The following is a 12,969-nucleotide window of genomic DNA, read 5'->3' on the forward strand; positions in this document are numbered from 1 at the left end:
ATCTTATTTTGACTTCAATGCAAGTATTGCTAGCGGTAATGTGCAGTTTCACAGCTGATGAATACAAAAAGTAGAATGTGAGCTAATTTCAATTTGCTTAGCCGGGCCAAGTGGTTCAGACGGTTGAGGTGCTGGCCTTCTGACCCCAACTTGGCAGGTTCGATCCTGGCTCAGTCCGGTGGTATTTGAAGGTTTTCAAATACATCGGAAAGTAGTTAGTGGGAAGTAAACACAATAATATTATTTTATTATTATTATCATTTTTTAAAAATAAAGTAAATAAGTGTCCCCGTTTTTTATTGTAGTAGCAAATTGGGTAGGAGGGAAAGATAGAGAACCTTTCAAAAAATATTCCGAAGTTCCTTGCGGTTCATTTCTGTGTCTTGACAAGATTGCTTGAATCAATTCCAACCATCAACTACATAATATTGTTGACAGAATTGTTAACCTTGACATTTAGAAAATCCCAATTTTTTGTATGATTATCAGAACTTGACAAAAGCTCACATGGACAATTTTAGCTGTTGATATTCATTAAAAATTGCTTTCAAAAAATAGTGATAACTTTATTTTTATAATTCTTGCTCTGGAGAAAAAGAGGAATATTGTAATACAAGATCTGGTCATCTCCATAAGGACCTATCTCACAATGAACAAACTAATATCATTCGCTTTATGTCCCACTAACTACTTTTACAGTTTTCAGAGACGCTGAGGTGCCAGAATTTAGTCCCGCAGGAGTTCTTTAACATGCCAGTAAATCTCCCGACACGAGCTGACGTATTTAAGCATCTTCAAATATCACCGGACTGAGCCAGGATCAAACCTGCGAAGTTGGGGTCAGAAGACCAGCGCCCCAACCGTATGAGCCACTCAGCCTGTCTAGTGAACTAACCTAGTAGTAAAATGGTAAAGTGGTTCTATCTAATTCAACACATTTATGGAACATATTTCATGTCATTTTATAGTTCTCAATCTGCAAAAAGAGGAATATTGTAATTCTAAATCTGGTCATCTCCGCAAGAAACTATCTTAAGTTTACAGTGAACAAACCTAAGAGTAAATATAAGTGGTCCAATCTGATTCAACACATTATTTTATGGAACTTATTTGGTCTGGTTTTATAGCTTTTAAAAAGGAAAGATTTTGTGCAACGCTAACTTCTCCTTTGTAGCTTTACTGTTCTGATATAACAAAGCGATCAGTCCACATCAAAAGAACTGTACTTTATCACCTGTGTTATCTCATTTTATAACAGAAGAAAATCAATCAATAATTATATTAAATACATTAATTCAATACCTGATAAAACAGAGAACACATACGACACTGTTGCATGTGGAACAATGTAATTCTCAACATAAACCATAATATTGCCAGCTCAACAAATACAATTAATTTAAGTAAGAAATATTGACTCAAATGTGTAAATCATTCTAAACAAATAATACCAATTTCTGAACTTTCTCTGTCAAATTCGCTCATCAAATTGATGAACTATAAAGCTCTTCCTTGCTTAGGTGAATCAATTAATCAATATCAGACTACAGAGAGATAGTAAAAAGAAGAATAACATATATGAGAAGCCTGATATTTGGCTATAATGTTTTTCTATGCAGCATCAAAGCAATTACACATATGTACAGCAAGAAGCAGATGTCTACATAGTTAAGCAAGAACATAAATACATAAGACATAATGCTTAAATGATCTGCAAATGAAATATTTCTAAAACAAACAGCTAACAAAAGACCATCACAAGCTAGGAGAAAGACAGAGAAAATATCAAGACAAATTTTTTATACACACTGAAACACTAATACAATTATTGTGCTTACAATGCCTTTTCTGTATAAGAACATAATTTCTTCTACAACAAAATTACTACACAGGTAACACTACATGTAATTTCCCCAGAATGCTTACATGTAATTTGCTTTCTGTAGTTAGAAATACTAATTGACAAGTTATGTGATACTTTATCAGGGATCAAATATGATGTAGACTACCTACACAACAGAATACACTTTGTATTTCGAAAAGAAAAAATTAAATGCAAAATTGTTGTTTTGGGCTCACTATGAATTTCAGTTCAATATTATAGTCCACTTATCCAAAATCAAGTGTAAACATAAGATCTCCTCAGTCACATCACTAGCTTGAAGTTATTCATGTTCAAAATTCTCAGCCGATAAGGTAACTTATATAAAGAGAAGACTTTAATCAAACCTTTTGCCTAGATATGCAAGAAGCAGAATAAATTGAAAGTTATTTTAAATTAAAGAGTATGACACATGGGCATTATATACTGTATATGCTGTTACATGGTTTTAATTGAGAAATAAAAATAAAAACAAAAAACAGAATTGTCTTCAAAATATTACTTCAGCAGTCATGCTATCTGAATACTTTATTCTTTCAAAACTCTGGTAGTCGACATGTTTACTTGCAAACCTTCATGAAACAAGCTAAATGAAAATGGGTTTCACAGCTCCCACGAAAGAAAACATCTTTACTTCAATGGATTAAGTTACACTAAACAGTCAATTCATTATAACTAGACTGTTTAAGGGTTCATCTCTATTCAATATGATAACACTGCAGGTTAAAGATTTACTGTAGTTTTGCTATGCTGTAAAAGGTTTGATTTCTTTATATAGCATTATTTCCATCATTGTTATGATCATTCAAATTAAATGCATTTTACAATATTTTGGCTTACGAATTTACAAAATTGTAATCAAGGGAAGAAATTACTTAACGAATAAGAACTGAAAAATATTACTGCCCATGTGGATTTAAAACTGAATTTCTTTCTTTCAGGACAGATAAATTTCATCAGAGTTAATAAATGTTCTACGAGGATAATTTCTCTTCACTATGGATGGAAACTTGAAGATGCCACTGAATCTAGTCTAATTTAACTAGCTGTGAATACATTACAGTGAAACACTGGGAAAATTATTTTCTAAGCAAGACTAAGCTCAACTGATTTGAGAAATTGCTATAGGATGTAAAATGGTTTTTCTGTACTTCTGATATAGCTCCAGATACTATCCTAAGCAGATAGAACCGAGCTCAATAGCTGCAGTCGCTTAAGTGCGGTCAGTATCCAGTAATCGGGAGATAGTGGGTTTGAGCCCCACTGTCGGCAACCCTGAAGATGGTTTTCCGTGGTTTCCCATTTTCACACCAGGCAAATGCCGGGGCTGTACCTTAATTAAGGCCACGGTCGCTTCCTTCCACTTCCTAGGCCTTTCCTCTCCCATCGTCACCATAAGACACATCTGTGTCGGTGCGACGTAAAACAAAATAGAAGAAAAAAAAAAATTAGCAGATAGAGGAGGAATATACCTGGCATTAAATACGCTGCATTGTACTACCTCCCTACAGCATTGATTGTACTCAGTTATTGCATATATGTTAAAACCAAGGATGGTACACCAAGAAAAGAGGGTTCAAATTCATTCTTTCAAGAACAGTGGGACAATGTAAATGTAAATCCAGGGAGTGTGTCAGAAAGAGAGCAAATTACTAGGAGATATTTCCTTATACATAGGTAATTACATGATCACAACAAAGTTTATTCCAGGAAGGACTGTTTGAACACCAGCTGAAATGAGTTGTTGGAAAAATTGTGAAGTTCTACTCTCTGGATTCGTCTTTTTACTTCAACTTCCATGGGATAAACAACAAGGGGTCACTTTTTTGAAATAATTTGAATTTACACTCATGTACTTATGGCAGTAGAATGTATTATCTCTCCTCTTATTGAAGCTTTCAGGTTTCAGTCCAATGTAAGAATCATTCCTTTTGTATCTTCGCTCATTGTGACCACTGGGATCAGTAAGAGATTTGACATTTAAACGAAGTAGCAATGTAGATCAGTAAGATAATTATATTTTTAAAAAGTAGCAATGTACTGTTTGCAGCTGCTTCTGTTAAGATTAGTTCTTCCCACATACCTTTTAGATATTATACTGAAAACTTCACACAGAAATATGACTGAGAGATCACAGTTCCACATCAAAATATAACCACAGCGTCTATTCAGAAAGCTATGTTATCCCACAATGAAATTCTAACCATATATTTGGATCATAACTGATATTTTAAATCATATTAATGTTATGTGAGGCCCAGATTTCAATGACCTGCATAACATTATACATAATATTATCATAAAATTATCTATCGTCAAAATCACAGAACTGAATAAAGAAAAGAAAGAATGAAAAACTTCTCTGAGTTAATCTCATATATAAGCCACCAAGTGATTGTTGATTCTGCATTAGATTCCACAAAATCAAAATGTCAGGCAGCAAAGCTGCATATTCAATTAAAGTTGTGGTCCTTCAGGTTAAACTGACAGAACTGGATAATCTAGAAGAATATTTCCAGCCAATTCATCAGCTCCACCTCACCATGTATTATCAAAATATGTACTACCAACAACTGTATGGACTTTTCAATTTGCCTTTCCTATCTATAACAAGTTTTTAACCCCCTCAGGAATCAATTTACTCCTGCAGCAAAATATAGGACCAAGTATTGTCTATAAACCAGCATTCCAGATGTGCCTTTCATGAACATGTAACATGAATATACATTACTATATGAAGCAACCCTACGGAAATCAGCAATGATAATTATACCACACTAAAAATAAAGTTACTGTGTCAAGAATTCCCGTCGCTACTCAAAACAAGCTGCCACTGCATTTACCTAATAAGAAACTTGAAAATAAAAATCTCATAAAATACAACTCATGATCAACACTTTCATATGATTAGGAGTAAGTTACAGCAACATGGCAAAGGAGAGCATAATTTCCATTCATGTCTCAATCATTCATTTTCTTTTATTTCTAATCAATTTTTTTGCATACAGTTAATAAAAGCCTGTTTGGACAAATACCATAGTATTCAATTTGACATTTATTATTTTTGAGATAATTTCCAACTAATTAACACAAAATCACACAGTCTTAACAGAAACAAAGTTACATAATGTTTGTAACAGAATCAAATATCAAAATCAAAATCTTCACACTACCTGATAATTCTAATGAGTAGGCAAGAGATATAATGTAAATAAATATACCTTCAATAATTCTGCTATAAATATATATTATCAATTATTCTGCAATAAATGTATAAATATTTTTTAATTCTAATTTTTAAATTCAATCCAAAATTAAATTTCAAATACTGTACACATTAATGAAACTACAATGTGAACGATTTTTTTCTTAAATACAGTAAACTGCATTATGAGCCCGACTACATGTGCTGGGTCAGTTAAAGTCTAATCCCTTACTATATAATGAGGCACCAAGCAAGTTGGCCGTTTGGGTAGGGGCGCAGCTGCGAGCATGCACTCGAAGGACAGTGGGTTCGAACCCCAGTTTCCTGTGGTTTCCCATTTTCACACCAGGTAAACTCTGGGGCTGTACCTTAATTAAGGCCACAGCCACTTCCTCTCCATCATCACCATAAGACCTATCCATGTCGATGCAACATAAAGCCAATTGTAAAATTGAAACGAGACATTTGAATCTAACGTTCTTCAGTTATTGTCATTGCCTTGTTTAACTCGAACCACTTACACAGTACTGGTACATAAGTGAAGTGACTGGTGATAATAAATGGCATTTTTAACAGTGATCGAAAAAATCTCTTCTGTCAAAAATGTCAAGATCTCATGTCTTGCAGCATTTAGTACGTAGTAAACACAGAATGACCACTTCATGTGCAACCTCCAGATAAGTTCTTTTAGGCGAAGCAACTTCCTCTTCACATACACCATTTAAAAAAAGTTCTGAATATTATGTAGATTTAGGCAAAGGTTTACTTCGATTTGATATTCCTTCATATCAACCAATTTGCTGAATGAAAAAATTAATGAGGTGCATGGCACTAAAAAAAGAAGTCATTCAATCAAGAGCCCCCAAGTAGAAGCTATTAAACAAATTTAAAAAATGATGGACTTACACTATGTGTAAAGTAACCAAAGTTCCTTTTTTTTTTTTCTTTTGCTAGTGGCTTTACGTCCCACCGACACAGATAGGTCTTATGGCAACGATGAGATAGGAAAGGCCTATGAGTTGGAAAGAAGGGGCCATGGCCTTAATTAAGATACAGCCCCAGCATTTGCCTGGCGTGAAAATGGGAAACCAAGGAAAACCATCTTCAGGGCTGCCGACAGTGGGATTCGAACCCACTATCTCCCAGATGCAAGCTCACAGCTGCGCGCCCCTAACTGCACGGCCAACTCGCCCGGTAACCAAAGTTTCAGAACGGCACGAAGTTGTTGGTGAAATGAAGAATTTGAGCATCAGTGACGCATGGCAATGATGAAATTTCAAGACTACTTCTTGTGATGGAAAATGATAAAGTCTTTGTTGTTCACTTCAACAGTGAGCTATTTTAACACTGTCTTATGACATAATTCAAATTCGGAAATACTGAAACACAATATTTTAAAGTTTTTTTCAGTTTTTAATTCTTTGCCAGTCCTGTGGTGTTAGTGGTAGCATGCCTGCCTCTTACCTGGAAGTCCTGGGTTCTATTCCCAGCCAGATGAGAGATTTTTACTTGCTATTTTTTTGCTTTACGTCGCACCGACACAGATAGGTCTTATGGCGACGGTGGGACAGGAAAGGCCTAGGAATGGGAAGGAAGTGGCCGTGGGCATAATTAAGGTACATCCCCAGCATTTGCCTGGTTTGAAAATGGGACATCACGGAAAACCATCTTCAGGGCTGCCGACAGTGGGGTTCGAATCCACTATCTCCCGGATGCAAGCTCACAGCTGCGCCCCTGAATGCACGGCAAAGTCGCCCGGTGGGATTTTTACTTGAATCTTGAAGGCTGGTTTGAGCATGCAGCCTATGTAATTACTATTCAGGAGCTATATGGTGGCGAGATGGCAACCCCAGGCTTGAACGCCAAGAATAACAGCCAAAAAAATTCATGAAAGACCCCTACACCCACAGGAGGTCGGAGTCTGGTGTGCAGTCTCTTGGATACGATGAACACAGACTGGTACAAGAGATTTTCCTCAAATTTGTCGAGCAATTAGGCGTCATTGAGCCGACTCAAGGTTATTCAGCAAGGGCGCCACTTGGCACACGTCAACTGTCGGCAGCCCTGAAGATGGTTTTCCATTTCCACATCAGGCAAATGCTGGCCAGTTCCTTCCCACTCCTAGGCCATCGTCGCTGTAAGATCTACCTGTGTCTGTGAGATGTAAAGTAACTTCTTGTCTCTCGATCTGATCAGCAACTTCTTTGAGGACAAGGTATCTCTAAGAATTTAAGGCTGCCAAGGTCACCACACTTATTTCCTGTCCGGTTATCTAAAGGATATAAGGTACTGAAACTGACCACAAACAATTAAGATTTGAAGACCAACATCAAGACTGAAATCAAAGACAAGGAAATGTTACAGCAAACTGCTAGAAGCATGTAGCAAAGGATACATCGGTGTCTGCAGGAAGAGGAATATTAAATAATAATGTTACCTCATATTTGCTTTACATCCCACTAACTACTTTAACGGTTTTTGGAGATGCTGAAGTGCTGGAATTTAGTCCCATACGAGTTCTTTTACGTGTCAGTAAATCTATCGACACAATGCTGAAGTTTTTTAGTACCTTCAAATACTACTGGACAGAGCCAGTATTGAACCTACACAGGAAGATGGAGGGCATTTCCAACATCTGCCGTGATGGTAAGTGAATATCCCACTGTTTCTTCGTATTTTGAATAAAGTTGCATCTTCCTATCAGTTTCCAGACAGAAATGGGGTTGTTTTGAAAACCACCTAGTTTATATCAATCATCCTGTATTATGCATTACTGATATAGACATCGAAGTCTCCAAAATGAAAAATTGCATCTACGTTTGGTCACTATCACTTGTAGTTTTATAAACAAACCGAGTAGTATAAATATACATAAATGAACTAAAATAATAGCTAAAACGTCAATTCAAAATGTATCAAAATGTTTTAAGAGATTCTTTTAAAATGTTCAAGTCATCCCTGATTGGTAAGCAATTTAAAATTTCTTAAATCATAATTCGAACTATCATCACCATCTGGCCAGTGTCTCCTTGATTTATAAAGTAGTTTGTACAAGAAACATTTTTATTGTTACCTGTAAGATTATAATTATATAATATTATGTAACTTACACCTGGCTTGCTGGAATGGAGAATTGAGGTCGAGAATGATGATGATGGTTTTGAAATAACATTCCTCTTCTCTTTGATATGCAATTCTGTCAATTCAACATTTCAGAGAGTCAATTTTCCTTTCTCAGTGATTGAAAAATGATCTCTCTTCATTAGTACAGAGCTTTGATGAGTTTCACAACTATTTCTTCCTATCATCTACAGTATATTAAAGAATTTTAAACCATTAGCATAGTCAATCCAACAGACTAATATAGTTCACTCTTCTCCTGAATTCAAGAACGAACCTACTACAACTTTCCTTAATGGTATGACATACAAACAAGTTTTCCTTTGCCAAGCTACTGAATCTAACTTTCTATAGTCAGCCATCTCTATGAAACTACCTACCATTGTTTAGCTGACAGTCACTGGCACATAAAGTTAATCTAAAATATGATTCTAAAACATGGAAAAACATCAAACAACATCAAAGAAAATCACAAAATATCGCTCTTTGGCATTTAATCAACTTAGCTATTAAAATATTAAAAAATATTTTTAAAAAAGAAACAAAATAAAAATGCCCAATTAACATAAAAATTATGCAATAGTTTGTTTGTGCCTTCTCAACTACATCTTTCTTTAAAGCTACCACAAACATGATGTCTGTAGCAAAATTCTCATTCTAGACCAATCCGTGATTAGTCTCAAGGCACTGGACTACAGACACTATCATTCCTATGTTCATACTCTTCAACATACCAATATATGGTTACTAGATCCCCTACAGGAAGGTGTAACCTTATTTGCTTTATAAAAAATTACACTCAACTTCATATGAGTGGCTATTCTTTCGGTGACCATTCATAAATGAAGAAAAAGCTGGAAATATCTTCCTTTTCACACAATATTCATTTAAAAAGCAATTTTATACATTGTAAATTTCACAACATTTAAACAGTATCTCATTAGAACAACAGCCAATCGCACACTTAACATTTAGTGTGGAATGGGGCTGTATATAGTAGTATACATTTATACATTAATGTACATAACATTTGTACGAAAGCTTTCTTTTTTATTATTATTTTGTGTTTTCTTTAATAATGGTAAAATTCTTCTTCAACATTCATAAAACAGAGAAATAAATGAAGAACATCTATGGATTATATTTACAAAAAATATTCAACATTGATAGTTATCTTCATCTTATACACGCTGGTAACACTTCTTACAAGAAACAGAAGATAGGAAAGGGGAAGGTGTAAATACTGTATGGCACATGTAATATAATTATACCGATTTTGCACTTTTTTCTTCTCAATTTTTATAGAGGCTAGGACACTTATTTGCGTCACTTAGGTGTGGGATTTGCCGAATGATTGACTGGAGTTATCGAAGTGGAGCCGTCACGTGGCAGACCTAGGTAGTTGTTGACTGAATTATTTTGCTGTGGAAAGCGCATGTTGCTATGATGCTGGTTCATCAAATCCTTGTAGAGCTGGAGTTGTTCAGGAGAGGGACCAAACATAGGTGGTGGGACAAACCCTGGAGCAGAGAGAGCAGGCGGGTACACATGGGAATTATATAATGAGGCATAGTACAGTGGGTCAAGGATTGGCAAGAATGGTGGTTTAGCACCATTACCACTGGCTGTGGGAGGTAAATATCCAGGAAAAAGTGAAGAATTGCCTCCAGGAAGAAATGGTGGGACACTGGTACTAGGCAGCTGTTGTAATCTGGTTCCACTGCGACCATTTGAAGATGATGTTGGATAGGGACTTGGAATGACCAACGGTGAATTACTACCATTTGTAGCAGCTGTGTTATTACGGTGAATTGGCTGATTGTTATACGAATAGTGATATTTTCCATTTTCATTTTTACCTGGCAAACGATTCGAAGTTAGTTTGTTGGATAATGAGGATGATGATTTTTGCTGCATTTGTGAATGTTTCAAAAGATGATGATGTGATGACTGAGGTAGCTGATGGTTTCGATGTGATGAGTTGGCTGCAGTCTTGGGCACGTCTACCACAGTAATTTCAAGATTTGAACCTAATGTGCCTATCACAGTTCGACCACCAACAGTAGGAAACGAAGTATTACTATTACTTGGTTTTGGTAATGTCCTAGGTGTATTCCTTGAAGGTCCTTGGACTGGCGTATTGTTTGTCACTCGACTCAGTGTTACGACAGGTTTCTGAACACACTTAACCCGCAAGTCAAGAACCTCATCTCGAAACAAGGCTGTAGGTTTGGGATGACCAAGTGGCTGAAGCTGACGTGAAGCATCAATGTTTTCTTTAGGATTACCATACACAGTAGTTTCTGAACGAGCATACATGGAACTAGACTGAACAACACGGGGAGGAGTCCACCCACCACTTCTACTCGAGGGTCGCGACCGGGCCTCAGGACTAGTGTATATGGTGATAGCTTTATTATAATCTTGACCACTGTTCACAGTTTGCTGCTGGGTTGGAGAATCGTATGATAAACTCGGTGAAGGTGTCGATGCTAAATCTGTAGCTGGAGAACCAAGGATGTGACTCACATCAGGAGTTACAGTTATAGACACCTGGCTATCTGAAGCTTGAATAGGAGCAGCATGCTGAATCACAGACTGCCGTCTCTCAGCGACAGCAGGGGGGGAAGTGATAGCAGTTACTTCTAAGCCTCCTTCTTTTAGGATGTCCAACTTACGTTTCTTCACAGCTGGTACAGTTGTTTTCCCAATCTTGACAGGTGAGTCCTCTGCAAGGTCAATTACCTCTGGAGCAGTTTTGTCTTTACTAACATTTTGCTTACTAACACTTAAACTGCTGGGTTCTGCTTTGATTTCTACCTTCTCTTCAGTTACGTTGGATACAGGAATGTTCTCCTTGCCTGGCGTTGCAGGAGCAGCACTCGTTAATTCCTGCGACTTATCAGACTTTGCTCTCACACTTCGTAGAGATGATTTGCTTTCTGGATCAGCAGTCTTCTCTTTGGACATGTCTGCACTGGCAGTCTCCTAGAAATAAAGAAAAGACATACATAGTCAAACTGGAAAAATTGTGCAGAACAAGTGAAAGTCATGGCTGAATGGGTAGAACATAAAGATTAGGTCAAAATGGCAGTGCTTGTTTCAACAAAAAGTGAAAGGAATAGAACATATTCACTAGTAAAGGAACAGAAGATATTTACTAGTAATTAAATGCTGTATTCTTACATTTCTACTAATTAACACACTAATTTCCAAGAATAAAAATTTAAAAGCTGTCCCTTGCACAATTATATTTATCTCTTAAACAGTATTTTAAGCCGGCTCCACATTCTTGGGCTAGTGCGCCTGCCACTTGCCCAAAGGCCCCAGGGTTGATTCCTGGCCAGGCCAGGGATATTTCCTTGGATATGAGGACTGGTTCAAGGTCTACTCAGCCTATGTGAGAACAACTGAGGAGCTATGTGATAATGTGATAGGGCTGTGGTCTAGAAAGCCACAAATAACGACTAAGAGCGTTTGTCGCATATCGTCTCATAATATACAGGCGTTTGGGCTAAGCAGGATTACCTGGTAGGCTACGGCACATCAAGGTTGTAGCACCATGGGTTTTTTTAATTCCTTTTTTTCCCCCAGTATTTTAAACTAATTCCTATTTAACAACTTACTCTACTGGTCAAAACAAGAGGGAGAAAGTGACAGCTTACAACTCTTTTTGTTCATCCTTCCTAACCAAATTTCTCTGGATAACTCTTTTCTTCCTACTCAAACAGTACAGTATTAGATTTTCAAGTCCCCAAGTATGTCCCATTTTCCTATCATTTATGACTCTTTTCTTTAGCTGATACCTATCTTCTTCAAAGGGCAGGACAATTCCTTCATCATCACTAGACTTGGATATCTGCTGGCTTAAAACTTTTAGAAATACTACAGGTCCTGTAATTTTTTCTGATGCTTTATTAGATTGCAGTAGATGGCAGAGGAAGTCTGGAGAGAATGTAAAAGAACAAAAATTCTAATAATAATAATCCTGTGCACTTAGCGTCTTTTCTACAACTATTCAGCATCGATTGATTAACTGGTACTTTTAAAGTTGACACTGGTGTGAAAGCTCCATGCTGAAATGCACTGTGTGATCCAATTTCTGGGTCTTCCTGGTAACAATACTGCATTACACCCCCCCCACAAAAAAAGTAACAGAAAATAAAGTTGTTGCAAAAAAGAAGGATCAGTGTGTGATGACACCAGACTGCATTCAGCCAACCACACATGCTACAATGCTACCAATGGGACTGATATCTATCTTTATGAACCATTAGAAGCATCTAGAAACCAACAAGGAAGTGCAGTGAGCCATGATTTCCTGACACGAGGTACCTAGACCTTGACTGACTTGTCTTATTTATTTATTTATTTATTTATTTATTTATTTATTTATTTGTAAGCATTTGTGGCTCAGGCAGCAGTGCACTAGCCTCTCACCGCTGGGTTCCGTGGTTCAAATCCCAGTCACTCCATGTGAGATTTGTGTTGGACAGGTTTTTCTCCGGGTACTCTGGTTTTCCCTGTCATCTTTCATTCCAGCAACACTCTCCAATATCATTTTATTTCATCTGGCAGTCATTAATCATTCATTCACGAAGGAGTGCAACAGACTTCGGCAGCCTAGTACAATTCCTACTCTTGTCGCTAGATGGGGGCTTCATTCATAACATTCCTAACCTAGTCGAATGACAGGAGACAGGCTGTGCATGTTCATTTATTTATTTATTTATTTACTTACAATATGGCCTTTAGTGCTGGG

General features: G+C 36.8%; 1 protein-coding gene across 1 annotated transcript in view; it reads right to left on the reverse strand.

The window, feature by feature from the left end:
• Positions 1–4,204: 4,204 nt before the first annotated feature.
• Positions 4,205–12,969, reverse strand: part of LOC136877570 (AT-rich interactive domain-containing protein 5B) — a 369,783-nt gene continuing 361,018 nt past the window's right edge. The window contains exon 8 of the mRNA XM_067151759.2: positions 4,205–11,195. Within this exon, the coding sequence (XP_067007860.2) occupies positions 9,534–11,195 (1,662 nt within the window). The 3' untranslated portion in view covers positions 4,205–9,533. The remainder of the gene's footprint in view (positions 11,196–12,969) is intronic.

Source organism: Anabrus simplex, chromosome 1 (genome assembly GCF_040414725.1).
Source record: "Anabrus simplex isolate iqAnaSimp1 chromosome 1, ASM4041472v1, whole genome shotgun sequence".
Classification (NCBI taxonomy): domain Eukaryota; kingdom Metazoa; phylum Arthropoda; class Insecta; order Orthoptera; family Tettigoniidae; genus Anabrus; species Anabrus simplex.